The 22,831-nt window shown below is 44.1% G+C and overlaps 1 protein-coding gene across 1 annotated transcript in view; it reads left to right on the top strand.

Annotated features, from left to right (window-relative positions):
- The first annotated feature begins 7,722 nt into the window (after positions 1-7,722).
- The window catches only part of Cd247 (CD247 molecule), a 70,752-nt gene continuing 55,643 nt past the window's right edge, over positions 7,723-22,831 (top strand). The window contains exon 1 of the mRNA XM_021244745.2: positions 7,723-9,391. Coding sequence (XP_021100404.1) covers positions 9,334-9,391 — 58 coding nt within the window. The 5' untranslated portion in view covers positions 7,723-9,333. The remainder of the gene's footprint in view (positions 9,392-22,831) is intronic.

Below are 22,831 nucleotides of genomic sequence, written 5' to 3'. Positions count from 1 at the left end.
AACACAGATAGCTCCTGGGATGAATTCATGTCGGAGTGATGAATCCAAGAGGGAGAAATGAATACAGGTATTTCTAGGCCTTGCTTCACTCTTTTAGGATTTAAATTCCAGAGAAAGCAGTTGATTTGTGTATTCCTGTCCCTGGCTCCTGCCTTCTCTCTCTCTGCTTGCTGACTCCCATGAGGTGAGCAGCTTTTCTCCACCATGCCATTTCTGCCTTGGAGCCAGAGGACCATAGGCCAAACCTTCTGTAACCATGGAGCAAATTAAGCCTCTCCTCCTTTATGTTGTGGGTGTCTGGTCTTTTGTCTGAGGGACGTGAAAGTGACTAAGACAGCAAGGGTAGACAAAGGAAGTTTGCCCCAGGTTTGAAAACCAGTTCTTCAAGGTAGAAAAAGGGGGAAGAAGTTTTTCTAGAAGAGGGGTCCTTGGAAACAAGGGTGGGCTTCCCAAAAGGAGGGCTTGGTACACAGCTTGGGCTCCTGACAGCAGCTGACAAGCGGGGCCCCACTGGGTGTTTGCCTGGGACCCTGTGGGCACCGCATTCCCTGGCCCAGGGCGACTGCTCAGGAAAGCTCTGTGTGAGGGAAGCAGCACACAGTGGGCCTCCCACTGCTGGCCAGTCCCGGATATTCAGTGAGGACATGGATAGAGGCAGGGTCACTGGGCAGGGTCCTTAGTCCTGGGGAAGACTGTTCCCTCAGGGGGTGTTGGGAGAGGTCGCCTCTGGTTACCCAAGGACAGAAGCCATTCTTCCCTCAGGGGCTCCCATCTCTGATGATCAGGAACAGGAGAATTGTTCGGCCTCCTGCTCCATCCCTGCAGCCTGGACAGGAGCTGCTGTAGAAGGTGAATTCAGAGAAAGGCAAAAGCCAGGGAGGGAACCGTTAGGGGTAAGCGGCAGACCTCAGCCCACCTGAAGAAGCTATAGCTCAGTACAGTCTCCCACCTGATGGGTTTTGATGAACCCAAGGAGCTGACAGGTGGAGCCAGATGGCACTAGGAGCATGTGGCTCTTTCCAGTCTCCAGGCTGTGGGCTGGCTGATGTCCTCAAGTGGGAGAGAGGCAGCCTCCTGGCTTGACAGCTCCTGGCTTGCCCTGTCCCCGCAGGTCCCCTCTCCACAGAAAGATGGTGCTCCTTTCTCTGGGGTTCAGCATGAATCTTGAACAGGTGCCCACATGTCTTCCCAAGCTCATCTGTATAGACAGCAGAACACATGCTGAATCGGCAGGTGTGGAGCCCTCGGGTATCAACCCCACTCAGAGCTCTGAACCAAGGGCAATGAGTTTGTAACTCCCTGAGGTATTGGAGAGGCCCAGTAGTTATTTCATTTTTTTGAAGGAACTCTCAGCTGCTGGCCCTCATGCTCTGCCTGGCTTCTCTCAGCTCCGGCCCTACTGTGTTGGGCCAGGCAAAGCTGGATGTGAGAACAGGTACTTTCTCCACGTGCCCAGAGCCCTGCCCCTTCTATTTTCCAAGAGTAAATTATTCTGCTAGGCTGTTAATCATACTGTCCCAGCTCCAGTGTCATCTTGTCCCCCTGGAAGAAATGGTGGATGCAAGAGGGGATGTGTGACCAAAAGGAACCAAACAGAGCGTTTCCTGAGTTGATCAGGGGATCCTGAGTTGTTCAGTTATTTGTCAGTGTGTCACAGCTGTCCCAGACTTGGTGGCTTTGAATAATAACTCTTAGTTGTTCCAGATTCGATGGGTCAGCAGCTTACCCTGGGCTCAGGCTTAGCCCAGCTTGACATGTCTCACCGGAGGTCACTCGTGTGGCTGGGTGGGCTACAAAGGCCCTACTTGCCTGGAAGTTAGCTCGGGACATCAGAGGGGCACTTGCGGGCTTCAAGCTTCCACACGTGGAGACTGGATTCCCGAGGCAGCAGGAGAAATGGCAAGCTCCAGTGTGAGAATGCTACATAAAGCTTTTTTAAATAATTTAAGATGAGAAAAATAAGACACTTGTACACTGGTAAGAATGATCCCGTTTGGAAGAAAATATTGACATGCTAGAGAGAGGAAAGAGAGTTTTTGGAGCAATGTTCTTAGGAAGCAAGAGGGGATGGAACTCATTTGAAGGATGGAAAGCAGCACGACAGGTTAAAAGTGCGCTCACCCTAGGGTTACTCAAGGTCTACCCTGCTATGAATGATGGTGATTTCCACTTAGAAGCTATTAGTTCCTTCCTTTTCCGTGAGCTTTCTCTTCACATCCTCCCCTGTTTTTCTAATGTTGCTGACATTTCCACCAACTTGAACATTTTGTGAAGGTGAGATTCTTTTATTCTCAGTTACATTTTCAACATGTAGCACAGTGCTTGGCACCTGGTGGACACTCAGAAAGTGTTTGCTATCCTTGAATAATGTTTAGATGCTCTTTCTATATTAAGGAACTAGGCCCTTTCTTGTAGTACAGCAAGTGCCTTCTCTTAGTGTATGATTTGACTTGAGACATATTACAACTGGTCTGTAGACCAGTTTAGATTTTGTAGAATTTTATATAAGTAGACTCATTTAATATGTGTTCTTTTTGCCTGGCTTCTTTCACTTGATACAGTGATTTTTGAGATTCATCCATGTTGTGTTTGCCAGTGTACTCCTTATTATTGTTGAGTATTATTTCATTGAATGGATGTACCATGATTTGTTTTTCTGTTCATTTACTGAAGGACATTTTGGTGGTTTTCAGTTTCGGGCTACTACCAATAAAGTTGCTATGAATATTCATGTATAAATCTTCGTATGGACATATATTTTCTTTTCTCTAGGGTAGATACCTGGAATGGCTGGATCAGATGGTTGCTGTCTGCTTGGCTTTTTTTTTTTTCCCATTAAGTTTCTTGGTACATTTTAGGTATAAAATACAGTTACATTCATCATTGGGATCTTGTACCATTACATGTGTATCTTGGTTCTTATTTTTTCCCCATTTCCCTGCCCTCCCTTCACCCGCTCCACCCTTCCCTATTTGCAAAGACTTTGTTTCCATTTTTTTCCTCTTTTCATATTTTTTCCTTTCCCTTTTTTCCCTTCCCCTACCCCTTCCACTTCCCCTGCTCCTTTAGACCTTTTCTTCCTGTTACACAATATCAATTATACATTTTTAAAATTACAATATCAAGATCTAGGAGACATTACCACAGATTTTACAGAATTTAAAAGGATATAGAAAGCATATTACAAAAATCTGTTTTGAAATAAATTTGACAACTTCTAAGAAGTACCTTGAAAGACAAATTAATGAAACTAACTCTGGAGTAAATATAAAATTTGAATAGCACCTATTAAAGAAAGTATATTCCTAGCTTCAAAACCTACCTATATGACAACAGCAGGCTCATATACATTTTAACTGTTAAATTATATCAAACATTTAAAGCAGAAATAAGGAACACTTCTCCCCTCATTTTAGGAACTCAACATTGTGCTAACACTAAAACTGGATAAAGATAATAGAAGAAAAAAGTATGAACATAGATAGAAATTTGTTTAACAAAACAAACTATTAGAAGTCAGATCTGGCAGGATGTAGAAAGTGGTTTTGTTATAGGGATGGTAGTGTTGGTTCAGCATTGGAAGATCCACCCCCAAAAGTCATCATTTTAACAGAGGAAAGGAAAAAGCCATATGACCCTGTCAGTAGTTGGAGAAAAAGTATTAGACTAAATTCTACAGCTGTTCATGGTAAAAGCTATCAGGAGACTAGAAGTAGAACAGAACCTTCTCAACAGATCAAAGACATGTACTCCATACTTCCAGTGAGAACGCTTTGCATGAATGGAGAAGATACAATGCTTTCTCCTTAAGGTGGGGAACAAGGGCAGATATGTTTACTCTTTATCTGTCCATTAAACTTTGAAACCTAGGCCCCACCAAAATAGTCTGGCAATAAAATAACACAATTAGGATATGATTGGCAAGGTAGAAGCAAAATCTGTATATGTAGAAGAAATGATCATCTACAGAGAAAATACTAAGAAATCTCTAGAAGCCCCTAGAACTTGTATTTTAATTTAGCAGGATTAGAAAACACAAGCTATATATAAAAATTCAGGTCTGTGTATACTTGCTATAAATGAAGAATTGGATATTGAAATTTAAAAGTTATGTAGGAGTACAAAGGACCTAGAAAAGTTAAAAAAAAAAAAAAGAGTGATGGAAGACCTTTAGTACCTAATTTTAAGACTTCTTCTAAAGGTACAGTAATCAAGGCAGTGTTGGTGTAAGGAAAGACATATAGATCATTTGAATAGAACAGAGAATCTAGAAATAGAACCACACATATATGGCCCAGTGAGTTTTGAAAGATTATTTAACATTAGCATTTTATAGAATATAAACTCAATTCAAGAGCCGAGGAAGAGATAGTGTTTTCAGCAAACGGCACTAGAAGACCTGGTATCTGTATATAAAAAATTAACCTCAACCCTTTATTTTCATACATGAAAATAACTTGAAGGGATCTATGAACCTAAATATGAAAGACTAAAAGTATAAAACTTTAAGAAGAAATTATAAGGGAAAATGTTTATGAATTCAGGGCAGGCAAGAACTACCTAGGATACAAAAAACATGATGTATAAAAGAAACAAATTGATAAATGAGATTCCATCAAAATTTAGAACTTTAAATGACATCATTAAAATGAAAAGTAGTCCTTAAACAGACCATATTTACAATGCATATAACCTATGACCAGAATATATAAAGAATTCTTAGAGCTCATTAATAGATAAGCCAATTAAAAAGTAGACATAAGAAGATGAAAAATAGCAGTACAGCACAAGGAAAGGTGTGCAACTCTAGAATCAGAAAAATAGTTATCAGTACAATAACAAGATTGAATTATACACTCATTAGGGAGATGACGTTAAAAGTTTTAAAAGCCTTGTCATGACTTTTTCTTTTTGTTGGATTCTCCCCCTTTGCCTTTAATTTGTCACACCCAATGGATTCATTCTGCTGGGCTTCCTGGGGTTGTGATCCTCATTGTCTTTTCCTAGGGTATTGTCTAAAATTTTTTGGAGTGCTGGTTTGATATTCATGAAGTTCCTGAGGTGCTCTTTATCATGAAAGTGTCTTATTTCTCCATCAATTTTGAAAGATAGTTTTGCAGGGTACATCAATCTGGGTTGGAGGCTGTTTTCCTTTAGGGCTTGAAATACATCACTCCAAGCTCTTCTTGCCTTGAGGGTTTGCATTGAGAAGTCTGCTGTGATTCTGATGGGCTTTCCTTTGTATGTGATTTGTTTCTTTTCTCTCACTGCTTGTAGAATTTTGTTCTTCTGTTGGATTTCTGGAATCCTAACTATTATATGCGTATGTGTAGAGTTTTTTTGATCAAGGCTATTTGGAATCCTACATGCCTCACTTATCTGTATGTCAAGTTCTTTTCCCTGGTTGGGAAGTTTTCTGCCATTGCTTCTCTGAACAGTTTTTTTATGTCATCTGCACTCTCTCCTCTTTCTTCATTGACTCCAATCAGTGTTATGTTATTCTTCTTTGCATCGTCTAGCAGCTTCTGGACTGATTTCTCATGTTCCTTTACAATTTTAAAGCAATTTTTCTTTTCCTGGTCACTCATTGCAATCTTTCTTCTATATCTGAAATTCTACCCTCACATTGGTTCATTCTGCTGCACAGACTTTTGATGGAGTTTTTAATCTCCTGGAAATCTGTTTGTATCTGTTTTAGGGATTCCATTTGTTTCCTGTGTTGGGATTCCATCATGTTCCTCAGATCCTCTATTTTTTATCTGTGTCCTCTCTAGATTTATTAACCATGTCTTGCACCATGAGCAAAATCTTTGCTGTTATCTGAGTAATTATTTCTGATTTCATTTTTCCCAGATCCTATTTTGTTGCCAGGTCAGAGAGTCTAGGTGGTTGAGTATCAGATTGTTCCATCTCCTTTCCCTTTGGGGTTGCTGTAGGTGATCCAGAAGTCTGTTTTTGATGCTTGTTTACATGTCTTCTCATTTCCACGGCGGGCGGGCGGGGGGAGGTTCTTCTGGTGCCTGCGCAGCTCACCTTCTCTGCCTTAGGAGCTTGAGATGGTGGTGGGAGAGCTTCCTTCCGGATGCTGGGACTGGCTCAGCTTCTCTGCCCTAGGAGCTTGGCGGGGGAGCTTCCTTCCGGGTGCCTCTGTTTGGCTTTTTAAGAAACTGCCAAACTGTTTTCCAAAGAGGCTGTGCTATTCCCACCATCAGTGTAGAAGTGTTTCTCCCTCTCCTGTTGGATTGAAAGAGTTCTTTATGTGTTCTAAGTATGAGTTATCTTTCCAAGATATGTGTTTACTAATAATTTCTCCTTGTTTATGGATTGCCTTTATACTTTCCTGATGGTGTCTTTTAATGAACAAAAGTTAAAAAAAAGTTTTTTCTTTTGGTACTGGGGATCGAACTTGGGACCTTGGGCTTGCAAGGCAGGCAGCGGAACCACTGAGCTAAATCCCCAGCCCAAAAGTTTTGAATTTTGATGAAATTAGTTTCCTTTTTTTCTTTTATGGTTTGTGCTTTTTGTGTTCTATCAACGTTTTTTCTCCTATATATTTTTCTAGAAATATAGTTTGTTACATTTATGTCTAGGAACTATTTTTGTTTGGTTGGTTTTTTGTTGTGTTTTTGTTTTTTGAGACAGGGTCTCACTACATAGTTTAGGAGCTGGCATAAGTTCCAATATTTTAAAATTTGCACTTATATGGCTTTTAGCATATTTACTATGTTCTATACTATCATCTAGAACATTTTCATCATCCCCCAAAGAAACCTCATTCCCGTTAGCAATTAGTCCAATTTCCTGCTCTTCTCATCTGCTGCAACCACTAATTTACTTTCTATCTTCATGGATTTGACTATTCTGGATAGATCACAGAAATGAAGATGTACAGTGTGTGCCCTTTTTAGTCTGGTTCTTTCACTAGTGTAATGATTTCAATGTCACCCATTCTTGAAATAGTAGCATGTCACAGTGTTTTGTTCCTTCCTGTGGCTGTCATACTGCCTTGTTTGAATACGCCACAGTTGGTTATCCATTCCTCAGCTGTGGTCATTTGAGTTGTTTCTAGCTTGAGCACATTATGAATAATGCTGCTGTGAACATTTTGTGTGTAAATTTCGTGTGAACATATGTTTTTGATTTTCTTGGGGATGTCCTTAGGAGTGGAAGTGCTGGGTCATATAGTAGCTCTATGTTTAAATTTTTGCGGAATTGTTTTTCACAGTGGCTTCACCGTTTTACATTCCCACTAAGGATATGTATGAGGGTTCTGATCATGTCACATCCTGGCCAACACTTGTATTTTCTGTCTTTTTTATTTTAGCCATCCTACTAGGTATGAAGTAGTATCTCACTGTGATTTTGATTAGCATTTCTCTAATGGCTAACATTTAACACCTTTTCCTGTTATTGGATATTTATGTTTCTTCTTTGGAGAAATCTCTACTTAAATCCTTGGCCAACTTTTTTGTTTATTTGCTTTTGTTTTTTTGGTACCAGGGATTGAACCCTGGTCCTTGCACTTGCGCAGCTTGTGGCAAAACCACTGAGCTAAATCCCAGGCCCTTGTTTTGGGTTTTTTGGTCTTGCTATGTATTTCAGGCTGGTCTTGAACTCACTATGTAGCCCAGGCTGGCCTTGACCTTGTAGTGATCCTCCTGTCTCAGCCTCCCAAGTACTGGGACCACAGGTGTGTGCTGCCATGGCCAGCTCTGGCCAACTGGTTGATGTTTATTTGTTTGTTTTGTTTTATTGTTAACTTATATGAGTTACTTACATAGTTAGCATACAAGACCATCATTAGTATATAATTTGCAAATATTTTCTTTCAGTCTGTGAATTGTATAGTGGTACTTCAGTTTACAAACTTAATTTATTTTGTAATTTGGGGGAAGATGGTTGTGTTTGTGTTTGTGTGGCTGTGTTTGTGTGAGGAAGATGGCTGTGGTTGTATTTGTCCCCTGCTGTGGAGTTTGTGAGTAGAAGCAAAATTTTGCCCAATGTTTTTGTTTGCAAACTGAATTACAAACAGAAGCATTAATGAACTGAGGTCTTACTGTATTTTCACTTCCTGGATTATTTCCTTTGATGTACCAATATTTTTAATTTTGATGATGTTCAGTTTATCTATTTGTCTTTGGTTGCTTGTACTTTTTGTTTTCTGACCATTCTGGTACATTAGGTGTTTTTGTTTTGGTACTGGGGATTGAACTCGGGTCCTCGCACTTGCGCAGCAGGCGGTGAAACCACTGAGCTAAATCCCTGGCCCTGGTACATTAGTTTTTTAATTTAAACTTTGGAATCAGTTTATCTTATTTTAAAACTTTATTGGTATTTTAAAAGATAGATTAATTCATTTAGGGAATTCTTTTTCTTTTGGTACTGGGGATCGAACTTAAGGCCTTTCACTTGCAAGGCAGGCACGGTGCCACTGAGCTAAATCACAGGCCCCATTTAGGGAATTCTTAAGAGGAAGCTTCCTATTGAAGAAAGATAAATCTTTCCATTTACCCAGGTCCTTTCTGTGTTTTTCAGCAGTGCTCTAAAATTTTTTCATATAGATCTCACTATTTTTAATTATGTTCAATTTTAGATTTTATTTGTATTATTGTAACTTACTTCAGTGCTGAAATGTTGACAACTCACAAAAGTGTTTGAAGCACTATGTGAGTTGTAGTATTTCATAGTACCCTGCAGTCTGCACTGAGGCCATGTTCAGGTCTCCAGACTCAGAGGTGCTCCAACTCTTTGCTGTTTAGGTAAGGACGCTGAAGTCTAGGGGTGCTGAGTGGCTTCCGCAAGGCCACACAGCAAGGAGATGGCGGGTGGAGGTGCCTGTCGCTACGCTTAGCCTGACCCTGAGTCCCGAGCTCTTCACCTTACCAACCTGCAGAAAACATTTGGGTCTAGGAAAGAGGCAAGTGCTCTCACATGCACTGGGAGCTCACATTTGCCTTGGGACTGACTTCACCAGTCAAGATAAGAATTAGACAAGAATTAGGAAAAAAATAAAGGGACATAAAGCAATGGTCCGAGGAGTGAAAAAGCAACATTCAGACAGTCAGATTGACGCGTACATTCACACCCCAAACCCTCAAACCTCCAGAGCTTCCTGCCCGTGAACCGAAAGGGGGAGTGTGAGTTTCTCGGGCCTGTTGGCAGGTGCTTTCTCAAAGGCCCATGGGTCTCCACTTCCTGAGGAGAAGACACAGCCAGCAGACTCCTGTGGCAGAGCACAGCCAACAGAGACTCCTTCGGAGCCCGCTTTCCTCTGCCGTCCGGGCCACAGTCGCCTGAGCCCCTGCCTGTTGGTGCTGTGCTGGGGAGGACAGGATGAAGGCGAAGACGCTGGTTATCTCCACCATCCTGCAGGCCCAACTCCCGCTCTCAGGTAAGGCCGATGGCTCGAAGGCAGAGGCCTTTTCAGCGCTCTCTGTGTGTGTTGTGGATAGGAGAGGGATAAGGAGGAGCCAGTGTCTCCTTCGAATCCTGTCCTCCCCAAATCAAGGGCTGCTGAACGGGCAGGTTCTGTGACAGACAAGCTGCGCATCACTTCGGAGCCAGCTGTTTACAAACACAGCTGCCTGAAGAGTAGATTTTCCAGTGATTAAAAAGGAGACAAAAGTTTATGGAGGGGAAGGATCAAGAGGCAGGGAGCAGAAGAGAAAGTGAGGCAGGCCAGCCTGGAGAAAGGGAGAGAAACCCAGCAGGATAAGAAAATGTCAGGAGGCGGTGACATTCTTCCAGTCACCCTGTCGGTCAGCTTCCTTCTCCCCCTTGCTGGCGTGACACTCTGGGCCCAAAAGAAATCTCATTGGTCAGCCTGACAGGGTCATGGCCTGTGGCCCTCGCTGATCTGAGGCACCTTGGCAGGCCAGGGACCAAGTGGGGTGAAGGGCCTAAGTCGGGAGCAGGTATAGGAAGTGTGGAGTTTGCGGCCTTCTGCAGGACACTCGCGATGTCCTGGCCCAGAGGGTCCTTGTCTGGGCTCAGGCACATGCATGGCTGCCCGATGACACACCCATCCTGGGCTCAGTGACTCACCACCACCACCCCTAACTAACAGAGGGACAGAGGAGAGGATGTGCCTTGCCAAGTCACCACAGTGAGAAACAGCCAGCCAGCAAGAGAACTTGCTGCTACTTCCAGTCCATGGCACCTGGCTTTTCTACATATTGTCACTGCCGTGTTTCCTGGCCCAGATGCTGGGGAGGAAAACAAGGGGAGACAAAACAGACCACTCATGGGATTGGGTTTGTGCTGTTTATAAAAGAAAAGGGGTGTATTTGGATCTAAAGAAATGGGGCAGGGGGAGGTTGTCACTACCAGCATCCTCCCTTCACTGTTTTGTTTACTGACATGGCCGGGAGGGCAGGAGGGGCCTCTGGCACATGTGTTCCTGCCAGGGAGCATGGCACAGCCCTGGGCTAGCAAGACAGGGCCGGAGGGCCAAGTGACTGTGGGTTTTTCTGTAAGATGACAGCTCTCTTCTCAGAAAGACCCTGGTGCAGATGAGTCACATAGAATTGAGGAGGGCATAAAGCGACCCGTTCCTGTGTGCAGGGGACAAAGATCTTAACACCCAGGAACTTCATGACCTCAGGGAAGCAGCTGAGGGCTGCAGCTCTGGATTCTGGCTTCAGGCTGGGGGTCACAGGAAGAAGATGATCCCACCTTGTGGGACATCACTGGCCGACCCTCACTGGCCATTTGCGGTAGGCTTTGAGGTGGAGGCCAAGTGAATTAGAGAGAAAGATGATGGCTGCCAAGTGTGGTGAACAAAACCCCACCCAGAGGCTGAGGGGATGCTCATGCCCCATTTCCACACAGAGCTCTCAGGAGGACAACCTTAGCAGACTGGGTTGTTCACCAGAGCCTTTTGCTCTGGTTCTGTGGGAGTCTGAGACATAACTATTTTCAGATAGGGCAGATAGGGAAAAGTTGTTCAGAGTTTCCTGGCCCAGAAAGGAGCTGAGATGAGACAAGTGGAGGCCTTGAGGGGCCTGGGGCACTGAGGACCACGAAACACCAGGCAGCCCGGGCGAAGCCCTCTCCACTGTCCCCTGGACGAATGCTGCCCAAAGTAGTGTTGGGGCTCCCCTGTGTCCTGCTCAGTTAAGTGACTCCCCCTCTCCACACACTTTCCCACCAAAAACCTTGACCTTTTACTGGGCCTTTCTGTGTGCGTTCCTTTGGGGTCAGACAGTGAAGACCTAGTCTGTCCACAAGAATCTGCCATGATCCTCTCCACAGAGGCCTCGAGCCGGAAGAAACTAACATGGCGCGCAGGGTGGCAGGGTGCACAGTTGCTGCCGACCCTCAGCTTCTCTGTGCCTCTGACTCCATCCCCATTGTGGCCAAGAATGCACCCACAGCTCAGTGTGGCCTTTGTCCTTCCTTTGGTGAGGAACCTCAGGTCCTGAGCAGCCCGGCTTTTAGGAAATATCTGGATGTGGTGCAGGCCAGTCACCAGATCTGCCACCCCTGGGGGCCTCAGTCTTCTTACCTCTAAAGTTAGATTAGTAAAACCAGCTTCCATCCAAGACAGTGCGAGGAAGGCCGGTGACAGGGAGGTAAAAGGAATTTGCCAACAAAGGTTATAGGCAAGACAAGTGTTTATTTAGATCACTGTCAAGAGGGACAGTGAGCAAGTTTCCAAGAGAAGATCAGCACGCTCAGGGTGAGAGACTGGCGTTTTTATAAGGGAATAAAGGCATAGGAAAGTGTGTGTGTTGGCAAATGAAGCTATTCTAGAAATGCATCTTCTAGGGCATCCCGTTCCTTGGATTTTCAGGAACACCTGTATTGTAACTAAAGTTATAAACTGGTGAGGTCTTGCTCAGGCTTCACAAAAGGCCCTCAGACTTAGATAAGGACATCTGTGTGTTTGGGGAAGATATAACATTAGCCTAGGGGAGGAAAGGATTTTTTTTGTATTTACTTTTATCTTGTGCTGTGTTTAGTCCTCATTAGAGCCATGCCACATGACTGCCTAGTTCGTGCTGGGCAGAAGTGTATTGTCAGAGAAGTTTGGGTGCTGAGAGTTTTAACCCTCTTGTCAGCACAATACCTTCCTTGAAGAATGTGAAAATGAGAAGTGAATGCCATGTGTGTGTATGTATTAGACAGCCAATAAGTGGGAGTTGCATTGATTATTACTATCAGTACTTGTTGGACTGAATTCCTGAAAAACACTGGGCACAGGAATTGGAGACCCCGGGCTGGGGTCTCGTTTGCCCCCAGTTGTGTTGCGGAGCAGCAGGGTATTTTCTCCATCTGTGGACACGCAGCGCATCCTCTCCCGAGTCCCGGGCACACCTCTGCCAGCACAGAAACATAGCCACAAGCCCTGTGGTGGGCACAGTGGCCAAGGAGGGTCTCAGCTGGGATGGTCACAGGGATGAGCATTACAGCCACCATTTTAATTTTTTAAAGAGAGAGTGTAGGCAAATGTTTCTCCAAAGTGAAACAGGTCTGAAAAACAGAAATAGTGGATAAATAGTGAAGGGGGAGAAAATTAGAAACACGTTCACATGGTCATCACTAGCTGCGGGGGCTGCCCTGATCCCAAAGCCAAGTAGCTGGCTGGGGTGCAGGATCACTGGAGGTCCAAACACAAACATCTTCAACACCAAATCTTTACTGAAACTGCTAGGAGGTGGGCTTGGGGATGCTTCTGTAAGCGACCCAGGGCTTGGTCTCATGGCGTTGGCCCAACAGTTAGTTTTGACCTCCGACAGCCTGGCTCTTCCTTTCCAAAGGCATTGCCCAATTTTTCTGCCTTGTTCCCTCTCAGATTCAGGGCCCTAAAAACCATGTGTGCTGCCACTAAGCAGGTCTCAGAAACATCCCGGGATGCTCTGGCTTAGGTGTATAACCACTGCTGTATGTTTGAAAAATTTTTTTTTTTTGCTTTTGTTCTTTTGAAAATCAGATTTAATTTTTATTGGATATATGATTTTACTTTCAAAAGCCACCCTGCATTTAGAAGGGTCAGGCAGCAGTGGGAACCATGTTGGAGCGTGGTTGTTAGACATATGCTCTGGGAATCCTTTTTCTCCTGAGTGTATTTCCAGGTCAGCTATTTGATTAAATGAATGCCAAAAATACTTCAAAATAAGGTTCTTGATTCTGCTTGGCCCAAGTTAGGTCTTTTTTTTGGGGGGGTACCGGGGATTGAACTTGGGACCTTGCACTTGTGAGGCAGGCGCCGGAACCACTGAGCTAAATCCCCAGCCCGAGTTAGGTCTTATTAACACTGAAGTGAAGGTACATTTAAGCGATTTGAACAAACAGTCCATCTGGGTTTGTTTTTGTTTTTTTTTTTAAATTAAATCAAGCCAGGTGTAGTGGCACATGCCTATAATCCCGGCACTCTGAGGCTGAAGCAGGAAGACAAGTTCAAACCCAACCTGGGCAACTTAATGACTTAGAGAGGCCCTGTCTCAAAATAAAAAATAAACAAGGGCTGGGGCTGAAGCTCAACATGACACTCGAAGGCCCTGGGTTTAATCCCCAAACGCTGAAGAAAAAACTTAGACCAGGCATCTGACCTGTTAGTTGAAAGAAAACGATCATTTTAGTAACCCCATGCTCATAACCATGGTTTCCAGCCCCCCAAACAACTCTGAGGTCCTTGAGGAGACAGAGGCTCCATTCTTGCTCTCGACTCAGCACACTTAGCACAGTGCCTAAACAGTTGACACACAATAAATATCAATGGTGTTTGTTGGATGAATTACAGTGTGGATGACTGAAGGCAATCTAGGTGTTTCTATGTGATTAAGTTAACCTTAATGGTTTATTTGAGGGTCTGTTGGGTTGGCATTATCAGGAACTTTCCTCTAGATTACTTAGTATACAACAAGGTACTTTGAAAACAATACTAAACAAAACATGGGAATTGAACTGGCAAAGTTGACAAGGGAGTTTGAGTAGAATGATTTGAAGTGAGTTACAAGGCCAGTTTAAAATAAAATCCAGCCATTACTAAAACTTTTCTTGTTTGACTGTATGAAATCTTGCTGTCTATTTTGGACCTATAAAAGATAATTTTAGATGAGTAAACTAACATATCTTAAAACTAAAGAAAGACGCTGTGATTTGGCTTTAACACTGCAGATAAGGAAAAACTAAACAAGGCTAGTGCCATTGGAGATTGTTGACTAATAGACTAGTGAAAGTACAAAGGACGGAAAGACCAGAGTACAGCATAAGTCAAATATCCAATCGCTCAACTGCCTCAAAAATAGACAAATAAAATATAAGTGATTAGCAAGATATATAACCATTATAACCCAGTTTGATCTAGGTTATTTATTTATTTATTTATTGGTACTGGGGATTGAACTCAGGACCTTGCGTTTGTGAGGCAGGCACAGTGCCACTGAGCTAAATCCCCAGCCCTACTTGAGGCATTTTAATTAAAATATCATGCAATCATTGAAGGAAATTTAAAAATTTTAAATCCATAATAAGCCACCCCATTAACTTTTCATTTTCACTTCTTTATATTCTATTCCAACATTTCAAAAATTTGTGTGTACATATTTTTATATAATTTTTATCATAAAAATTTTCACATGCTTTTTTCTTAATATTTTATTGTAAGTATTATATTTTATGCTTAGACTTCTTGATTATTTTAATTGCTACATAAACTTCCATAGAGTATAGACATCGTATTTCCTTCACTATTCCCTTATTGTTGGATATGTAGGCTATTTCTTTTTTTTTTTCTTTCATTATTTAGAGAATACTTTATTAGTTTCTGTAATCAGACCCAGGTAGATAAGACCTTACATATTCAGTACTGTGCGTTACCCCTGTATATGCAGGCTATTTCTAGTGCTTGTTGTTAAAGCTAACCCTGCAGGGAAATCTTTACTTATATGGCTTTGATTAATTCCTTGCGCATATCAAGGACTGACAATTTAAAAATGGGTTCAGAAGGCCGGGGATTTAGCTCAGTGGTTTCGCCGCCTGCTGCGCAAGCGCAAGGACCCAAGTTCGATCCCCGGTACCAAAAAAAAAGGGTTCAGTTAAAAGAACATTTCACAGGATCCTCTAGGCCTCTGTTGAAAATAATCCTGTGGAAGACATTGATTTTCCAGCTCTCGCTGACCCTCGGTGGGCAGATGGCGAGGGAGAGGAGAAAGGCTGAGCCTTTCTGTCGTGGAGGTGCCCAGCTCAGGGGCTCGTTCTTCCCCTGCAGCATGGCGGCCGTGCTGCCTGCCCCACGTAGGGGCTGCTGGGTGGAAATGCTGCTCAGAGGTGTCCATGCCCGAGGGCTGCTGGGAGAGCCGCAGCCACTTTCACATGTGTCTCAGCTTCCCAACCTCCAGAACAGAAAGAACACCATTTTCCCAGTGCGACTCAGCAGGAAGGCGGGACCAGCTTGCTTTCTTGTTCCTCCTCTGTGACTACGTTGCAGGGTACACTTGGACAGAATTTTCTCTGGGCTTTAGTTTTCTCATCTGTGAGATGTGAATTGATGGGAAGGCTCAGCATCTTTTCCAGCTACAAAATCAATGATCTGTGGTCTTGAAATTAAAAGTTGCAAAGAACATTTAATTACCTCACTCCCCGAACACACTGGTACTGGGTCTCTGAACTTGGAACCTGAGCTTCATTCTTCCCTGCTGCTGCAAAGGATTTTTAAAATCTGCCTCACCGCATTATTGCACTGTTTCCATTTTCTGCTCAGAGGATCAGCTGTGAGGACTCCAAGGGGGCAGCTGGACATTTTCTGGCTTGTCTCTTATGCTGCCTCTTGGGTGCAGACTCACCCAGGTCACGCAGGACTTGGTTGTTGAGAAAGCCTGTCCCTGCTGGAAGCAGCCGAAGTGCAGTGGCTGGCCTGTTAGGACTTCCCACGGTCCGCTCTGCTTGCCAGCTGTGATCTGTGCTACTCAGCACCTAACTGCCAGGCTCACGGGGAAGAAGCAAACAGAAAGCATGAGGGCAGGGCCGACCGACTCCCTTGACCTTCACAGAGTGCTTTCCGAGACCCTCACCTGGCTGCTGCCATAGCCATTCTATGGCAAGCGGCAAAGAAAGCAGAATTCTCGGTATGTATGAGGAAAATGACTCAGTATTGGGGGATTTGCTCAAGAGTAAGGCCAGGCCCCAGCATACTTTTTCTGATCTGCAGTTCAGTGTGCTCTTTTTGAGTTTCTTTAAAGTGTATTTGTATTAGTACACATTTGCTGTACATAGTGATTACATTCACCATGAGGAGTTGGTACATGTAGGTAACACATCTTAATTCTTCTTACGTCCCCTTCTCCCCCCCGTCCCCCATCTCCTGGTCCCTTTCCCATTTGCAAAAGATTGATGTCTCTGTTTTCCATTTTCTATCTTTTATTTTGCTTTTTAAATTATTTACATTTTGGGTCAGGGCTCTTGAATGCTGTCTGCAGTGGTTTTGCCTGATTCTTGCTCACGGTTTGCACTATCCTACAGCTCATGAGTGGATTCTGAAGCAGACTTTTCAGGTTTCCTCTTAGGAAGCACTTACTCCTGTTTTCTTCTTCATTTTAAAGGAAGGAATAATTATTTTGTTGCTAAATATCCAAATTCTATACACTTTTCTTGGGTTGTTAATATAGGACTATGTTTTTCTCCGACATATTATTACAGTTCTGAACTCACATTTATACTAGATCTAATAAATCCATACTTTCCATCTTATTCATAACAAATATACCTGTTTTTTCACTTTCCTAGAGAGGAGTGGAACTCAGTTTGAGTTCAGTCCATTCCTATGTGTGCAGATACACACCCTCCACTTTGCCTTATTCACTAGTATAATAGCTAAATTAAATCATACTTGAGAAGGAGCAAGCCCAAACACCTGCCTGTAATTAGTCTGGTAAGAATGTATCTTCATCTGGTGTGGAAGGTTTTATGGGTATGAGATTTTAAGAATAGGGTTGTACTGTTAGGCAGAGACTGAGTTGAGATTTAATTTTTTACCAAATCCCCAAGGAGTAAGAGAATTGTCTTTTGAGAGTCACTCAAAAAACAATTCATTGCAATCCATTTGCAATTATTAATGTCAAATTTTAGATTTGGGCCCACTTGCCTCTGCCTAGGTTGGGCTCAGGGAGTGCAAACCTTTGCTGGTGGCACAATGCCGAACACTATAATAGGGCTGAGGCTCGAAGCAAAATGGACGAAGCATCGAAGAGCCAGATGTGCAACACCTACCACTCCTGGACTGGCCACCCCAGACCCAACTAGGAGGAGAGATGGCCAGAGGCAGGTGTCCAGGTGCTTCTGCAGACGTTTGCAGGGGCAGTGGGCTGTTGATGCTGTGGCTTTGGACAATCTGTGGGAGTGTGGAGTACAGCCCAGCTCGGGATGTATGCTGACACCAACAAAACAATTGTACCTCTCTCTTTTGCTGTAGAGGCGAAAACAAGTGTGCCTGTATTTTTCAGAAGTTCTCCAACTTTCAAAATTGTGCTGGGTGTGAGATATACCATGAATGACACCCTCAGTTGGAGTCGCTCATTCACCATCTGAGCTGGGAGTAACAGTGGAGAATTGGAGAAAAGAGGTCTTACAGGGGAAAGAGAAGAAAAGAGAGGATGAATGAGCCAGGCATGGTGGCACATGCCTGTAATCCCAGCACTCTGAGAGGCTGAGGCAGGAGGATGGCAAGTTCGAGCCCAGCCTGCACCATTTAATGACTTAGCAAGACTCTGTCTCAAAATATATGGTAACAACAATGGGTTGGGGGTATGGGTCAGTGAAAAAGCCCTGGGTTCAATATCCAGCATGGAAAAAGTAAAACAAAAGAAAAGGTAGGCTGGAAGTGGGAAGTGGAGATGTTGCTCCAAGACACAGACTGGGGGAGCAGCCTGTTGTAGGCGAAGGCCACTAATGGGGTGAGCCTGACCCCTGTGGGTTACAGATCAGTGTGGGTGCTGGCAAGTGTGGCTGGTGACCCTCATGCTTTAGTGGTGCAGGGACCTGTTCCCCTGAGCAAGTGCTGATGATATGTGTGTGCCTGCAGGTGTGAGGTGTGTGTGTGATGCCTGGAATGCTCACCTCTATGTGGATGGGTGAGGCTGGTGTCGGAGGACTATTTTTGTGGGCACCAGTGAGTGGCCTTGTGAGTGTGGTGCATTCATTTAAGAGGACTTTGGTGGCAGCAGGACAGGTCTGGAGAAAGAAGGGCAGCGTTGCTCGGAGCTTTCAAGCAGGGTGGGTGAGCAGTGGGACTAAGCTGAGCACATTCCAGGGATTCTGGAGAAAGAAAGCAAGAAAACTTCTGTCCAGTCTCGAGTCTCTAGCATCTTGAGGAGATGGGGAGTGGATTCTTCATGGATACATGGATTTCTCAGAACTTTCCTGTTCCCAAGTTAGCTAGGCTTTTTCCTTCTTTGCATTGTCTTCTCCCCGAGTTCCCAAGACTTAGAATGCTGACTCTATCTACCCTGACTGGTGGAAAGCCTGTCTACCCCTTAAAGCTAATCCCAGATGGGTGGGGATCCCCCCAGATCCACCGCGGACATTGTTATGTGCATTAAATTAACAAAAGAAGGTGGAAAATTGTTGTTCTCAGAACTCAGCGTTAAAAACCCAACACAAATATTTCCCTACAGTGAGCCTTTCTCATGCAGTTTCAGGAACGCTTTCCCATCAGCAGAAAAATGTTACCTCTCCTCAGATTCTCACCAGCTCTTTCCACCGTGGCCGTCTTATGTGCTGTTGCTAAAGCTGTCAAAATGAATTTGATGCTTCTTTCTTGCAAGCAACCTACCAAGATGGCTCCTGGTGACCTACTTTAACCATCCAGTTCGTTGATAAAAACGGATAGTCATAATATCTGATTATTTAAGCCAACTGGCTGGCCACTGAATTTATCAGTGGGTAAATATTCACTATGTGCCTCTCATGTTTTCTGAGTCAAACAAACAACCCTTCCTCAGATGGCCTAGTTGGCCCGTTGACCAGATCCATGTTTTAGAGGTGGACATTGAGTAACTGAGAGCCAACAAATTAAGGAAGGCTTCTCTGGTCCTGGATATCAGGTTCACAGTTTTCACAAAAAGAACTCTGAATTTGCCTTCAGGCTCCCTTCTTTGTGGTCTGGCCTAATTTTCATCATTTTGTGGCCCTGAGCTAATTTCCATGCTGAGTTTAGTAGCAAAGGAAGTGTGTATTTGAGGGGATACCACCCAGGTCTTTTTTGAGTTAGACTATAGAGCTTCAGAAAATCCTCCTTTGATTTCTCAGAGTAGAGAGAAATCTTTGTCTTTTCTCCCACCGACCTATCAACGCTTCAAAGCCCCGACCTATATAAAATACACAAATGCTTTCTGGACAAAATGATTCTTATCCGTTTTCTTTGGGCTTCGATGGGAACAATAAAGATTGAGCTACAAAAGGTTGGCAAAGAGGACTATTCTTTTTCTTTCTATTAAGCATAGAAGCTTCAAAAGAACAGCCCAGAAAGTCAAATAATTGTATCCACCACTGCTCACCCATCCATCTCCCTGCTGACCGGGCCTGTGAAATCCCCTTTAAAATCGTGGCCGGCTCTCACCTGCCCACGGCAAATGCTGTATTGTTAGAAGTTCCCATCCGTAGTTCCGTGAGAGAGGCTGCTATCAAGCAGACTGACCATTTCAACAGAGCAACTCATCAGGGAACAGCTCCTGGGGTGGAGGTGGTGGGGTGCTTCTAATTTTCAAAGTTCTGTCACCTTGGGTAGGAGAGGGAGCTACTTGGAGATGAGAAATAGATTGTGAATAGGGTCAGCCACCAGTACTCGCAGTCCATGGGGGCGAGGGGGAAAGGGGTAAGAGGAGATTTAGGGAGCGGGTTTTTGATCTTCATAGCAATTTCTTGATTTCATTGGTTTGGAAAACACATCATTAGTTTCTAGCCATGGCTCCAAGTTAGATTTAAAGCTGACCTCATGCCTGATTTGTTTTAGTCCATACCTTCCTCAGAAAATTCTTAGCAGCCATTTTGAAGAGCAAAATGGTTCCCAGGCACCAAGGGATAAAGCTATTTAGGGATTTTTAAGTGTGTTTGGTGGGGTTTTGTTTGTTTGGTTTTTTTTTAGCAGGAATCAACCCCGGAATAATTTCAAATGAAAACAAAACAGAACAGAAATATAAACTCCTAATTAGCCAATCATCTCAAATTCAGTGCAAAATGATCACCAAAGGAAGTCAGTATTAAGTTGCTGGGTCATCTCTGTAGGGTGGCAGAAGAGGCTGGTTGGCTTGGTTATGGATGCTCTCTCAAGAGTCCCTTCAAACTCCAGGTCTTTCTCCACAAATTTGACCCTGTGTCATCAGCATGGTTTTCCACCACCTCCATTTCTTTGAAGGTTAAAAAAATCCTTTCAGAGGGAACAGACAGTCATGTTTATTGAGATTTTTAATTATGTACATTTTAAATAATACAATACAAAAATTTCAGGTCTTGTTTTATGTCCAATATTCAATATAATGTTACTCTCATTTTGCATTGATTCCAATGAGAAATTAATCTCAGTTTTGCAAACTCTTCAGGAATGCACCTACATTGTAGCCCGAAGTGGGGGCTTGAGGTCATAGCATGATGGGGCTGAGGTGGGGATTAGGGATGGCGCCATGGAGTTTTACCTTCGGTGACAAGAACAGTAGACAGTGCCTCTCTGGGAAGGTTTTTCATGGTTAGAGTGGGGCTGAGCTGATACGTAAGAATCATGGGATATTTGAGCTGGAAAAGGCCATAGATTCCTCCAAGTTCCACCTCTGGATTTACCAGGGTGGGGAAGATGATTCAAGAGATCCAGACACCAGCCAAACCAGACAGAAAGCAAGGGGCAGAGTCAGCCCCTGACCCCAGGACTTCTGCTCCTTGCTCTAGCTCTCTCCTGGACCCCCAGCTCCCTGCTGTAGGCACAGTAAACAGTGCTTCCGGCGCTGCCCACAGGGTCTCTGATGTACATCAGAGGGCCTCATGCTGGAATGGCAACCACAGAGGAGCTGCAGGTGGCATGCCTGTGACCTCAGCCTGCCTACCTACGGGGCACAGACAATGGCAGCCCTTCCATCTCCATGAGCAAGGGGATGGCCTTCATCTGCTTGGAGGGGTAAAAAAAGGCATGGGGCCATGCTCACCATGGAAATGGCTGCCAACACCATGCAGGAAGCTCATCTCCTGCCACTCCGGGACACTCCATGTTCCATGTCCTAAGATATTTTGCCCTGTGGTGCCAGAGGCCCTGCTGACCTGGCCACCTTTAGGACATCAGGTTGCTGGAGGGTGAGGGACAGCACTTGCCTTGCTTCATGTGGGCCTTGCTCTGAGGGCTTTCCAAGAAGATGAAGTCAGCATCCCACTCAGAACTCTATCAGGAACAAGGTAGGCAGGTGGGCCAGTGGAGAGTAAACTGTGCCTCTCCACACATGCAGGCACACACAAGTAGGTACAGACAGGGTGCTTTTCTCCTATATAGATGTTTAATAAAAGTTTAATGAGCAAGCTGGGGATTTAGCTCAGTGGTTTCGCTGCCTGCTGCGCAAGCGCAAGGACCCGAGTTCAATCCCCGGTACCCGCCCCCCCCAAAAAAAGTTTAATGAGCGAACCAAGTATGGTGCATATGTCTATAATACCAACCTTCAGGAGGCTGATGCAGGATTTTGAGTTCAAGGCCAGCCTGGGCTGGTCTGGAGAGGCTGGAGCTGCCCAGGGCTGGGTGAATGCTCCTAGCTGTGCAGTTCAGCACGAGGAAGCCTCCCTCCCCCCCCTCCCCCCTCCCCTCTCCCCCCACAGCGAGGCCCTGTCTCAAAAAAAAAATTAATGAATGAACAAGTGTCACAAGTAACACACACTACTAATATATTTAGATTTAAAAAGTTTTTAAAGGTATGTAAATTATACATGGAGAAAAGAGTAGGGCCGGGGATTTAGCTCAGTGGTTCCGGTGCCTGCTTCGTAAGCGGAAGGACCTGAGTTCAATCCCTGGTACCAAAAAATAAAATAAAATAAATAAAAAAGAATATGTTGGTCAGGGATTTAGCTCAGTGGTTCAGGTGCCTGCCTCGCAAGCGCAAGGTCCTGAGTTCGATCCCTGGTACCAAAAAAAAAAACATTAAAAAAACCCCACGAATATATTAGCCACGTTGCTCATTAGATGAGGCCCTTGGAATCTTTTGTAAGAGAATATTATAAAAACGTTTAAATAAGAGACTTATTTAAGGAGGTGCTGTAGTGGATTCTTTAGGATGATGAAGACTCATTTACCAATTTAGTAATTTTCACGAGAGGGCATGCTGGCCACTTTCCCTCTGCCTATAAAGCCGCTGATGCTCAATCACATTCGATTTTAATTTATTGGATTTTCTTAGAATTAACAGATATCTTAAATTTTTGTGACAAGCACACATTTTTCAGTTGGTTGCTTATTGACAGATGAGCTCCCTAAGGACAGGTCTCGGAAGGTTCCCTTCTGGGGCTTTCTATCAAACTCCTCCCTGGGATCCCCGATTCCCTGCCCTCAAACAGACAAAGAGGGACAGACAGACTCCTCTCTGTGCCAATTCACCAATGATATCCTTATTCTCTGCTGAGACTGTCCAGAACCATGGTGACCATAAGGACGGTGACCCACTGGTCGGAGGCTCAGACAGCCCCACCTGCCTCTGCTGGTGACAGGATGTCCGGTTAGGCTGAGCTGTTTGGGGGAAAGAAGACTAAAACCAATTACAGAAAAACAAGTCATTTTCCTATTAGCAAAGCGGGTGTTTTTAAGAGCACGCTTTATTGCAGAACTATTATCAGACAGAAGAAAAAACAGGCAGAGCAAAGCTATTTTGTG

Source organism: Heterocephalus glaber, unplaced genomic scaffold (genome assembly GCF_053883595.1).
Source record: "Heterocephalus glaber isolate CG9 unplaced genomic scaffold, H.glaber_assembly_v1.0 deba00000738, whole genome shotgun sequence".
NCBI lineage: Eukaryota > Metazoa > Chordata > Mammalia > Rodentia > Bathyergidae > Heterocephalus > Heterocephalus glaber.
The sequence above is the reverse complement of the archived record's forward strand: the minus strand, read 5'-3'. Positions and strand labels throughout refer to the sequence as shown.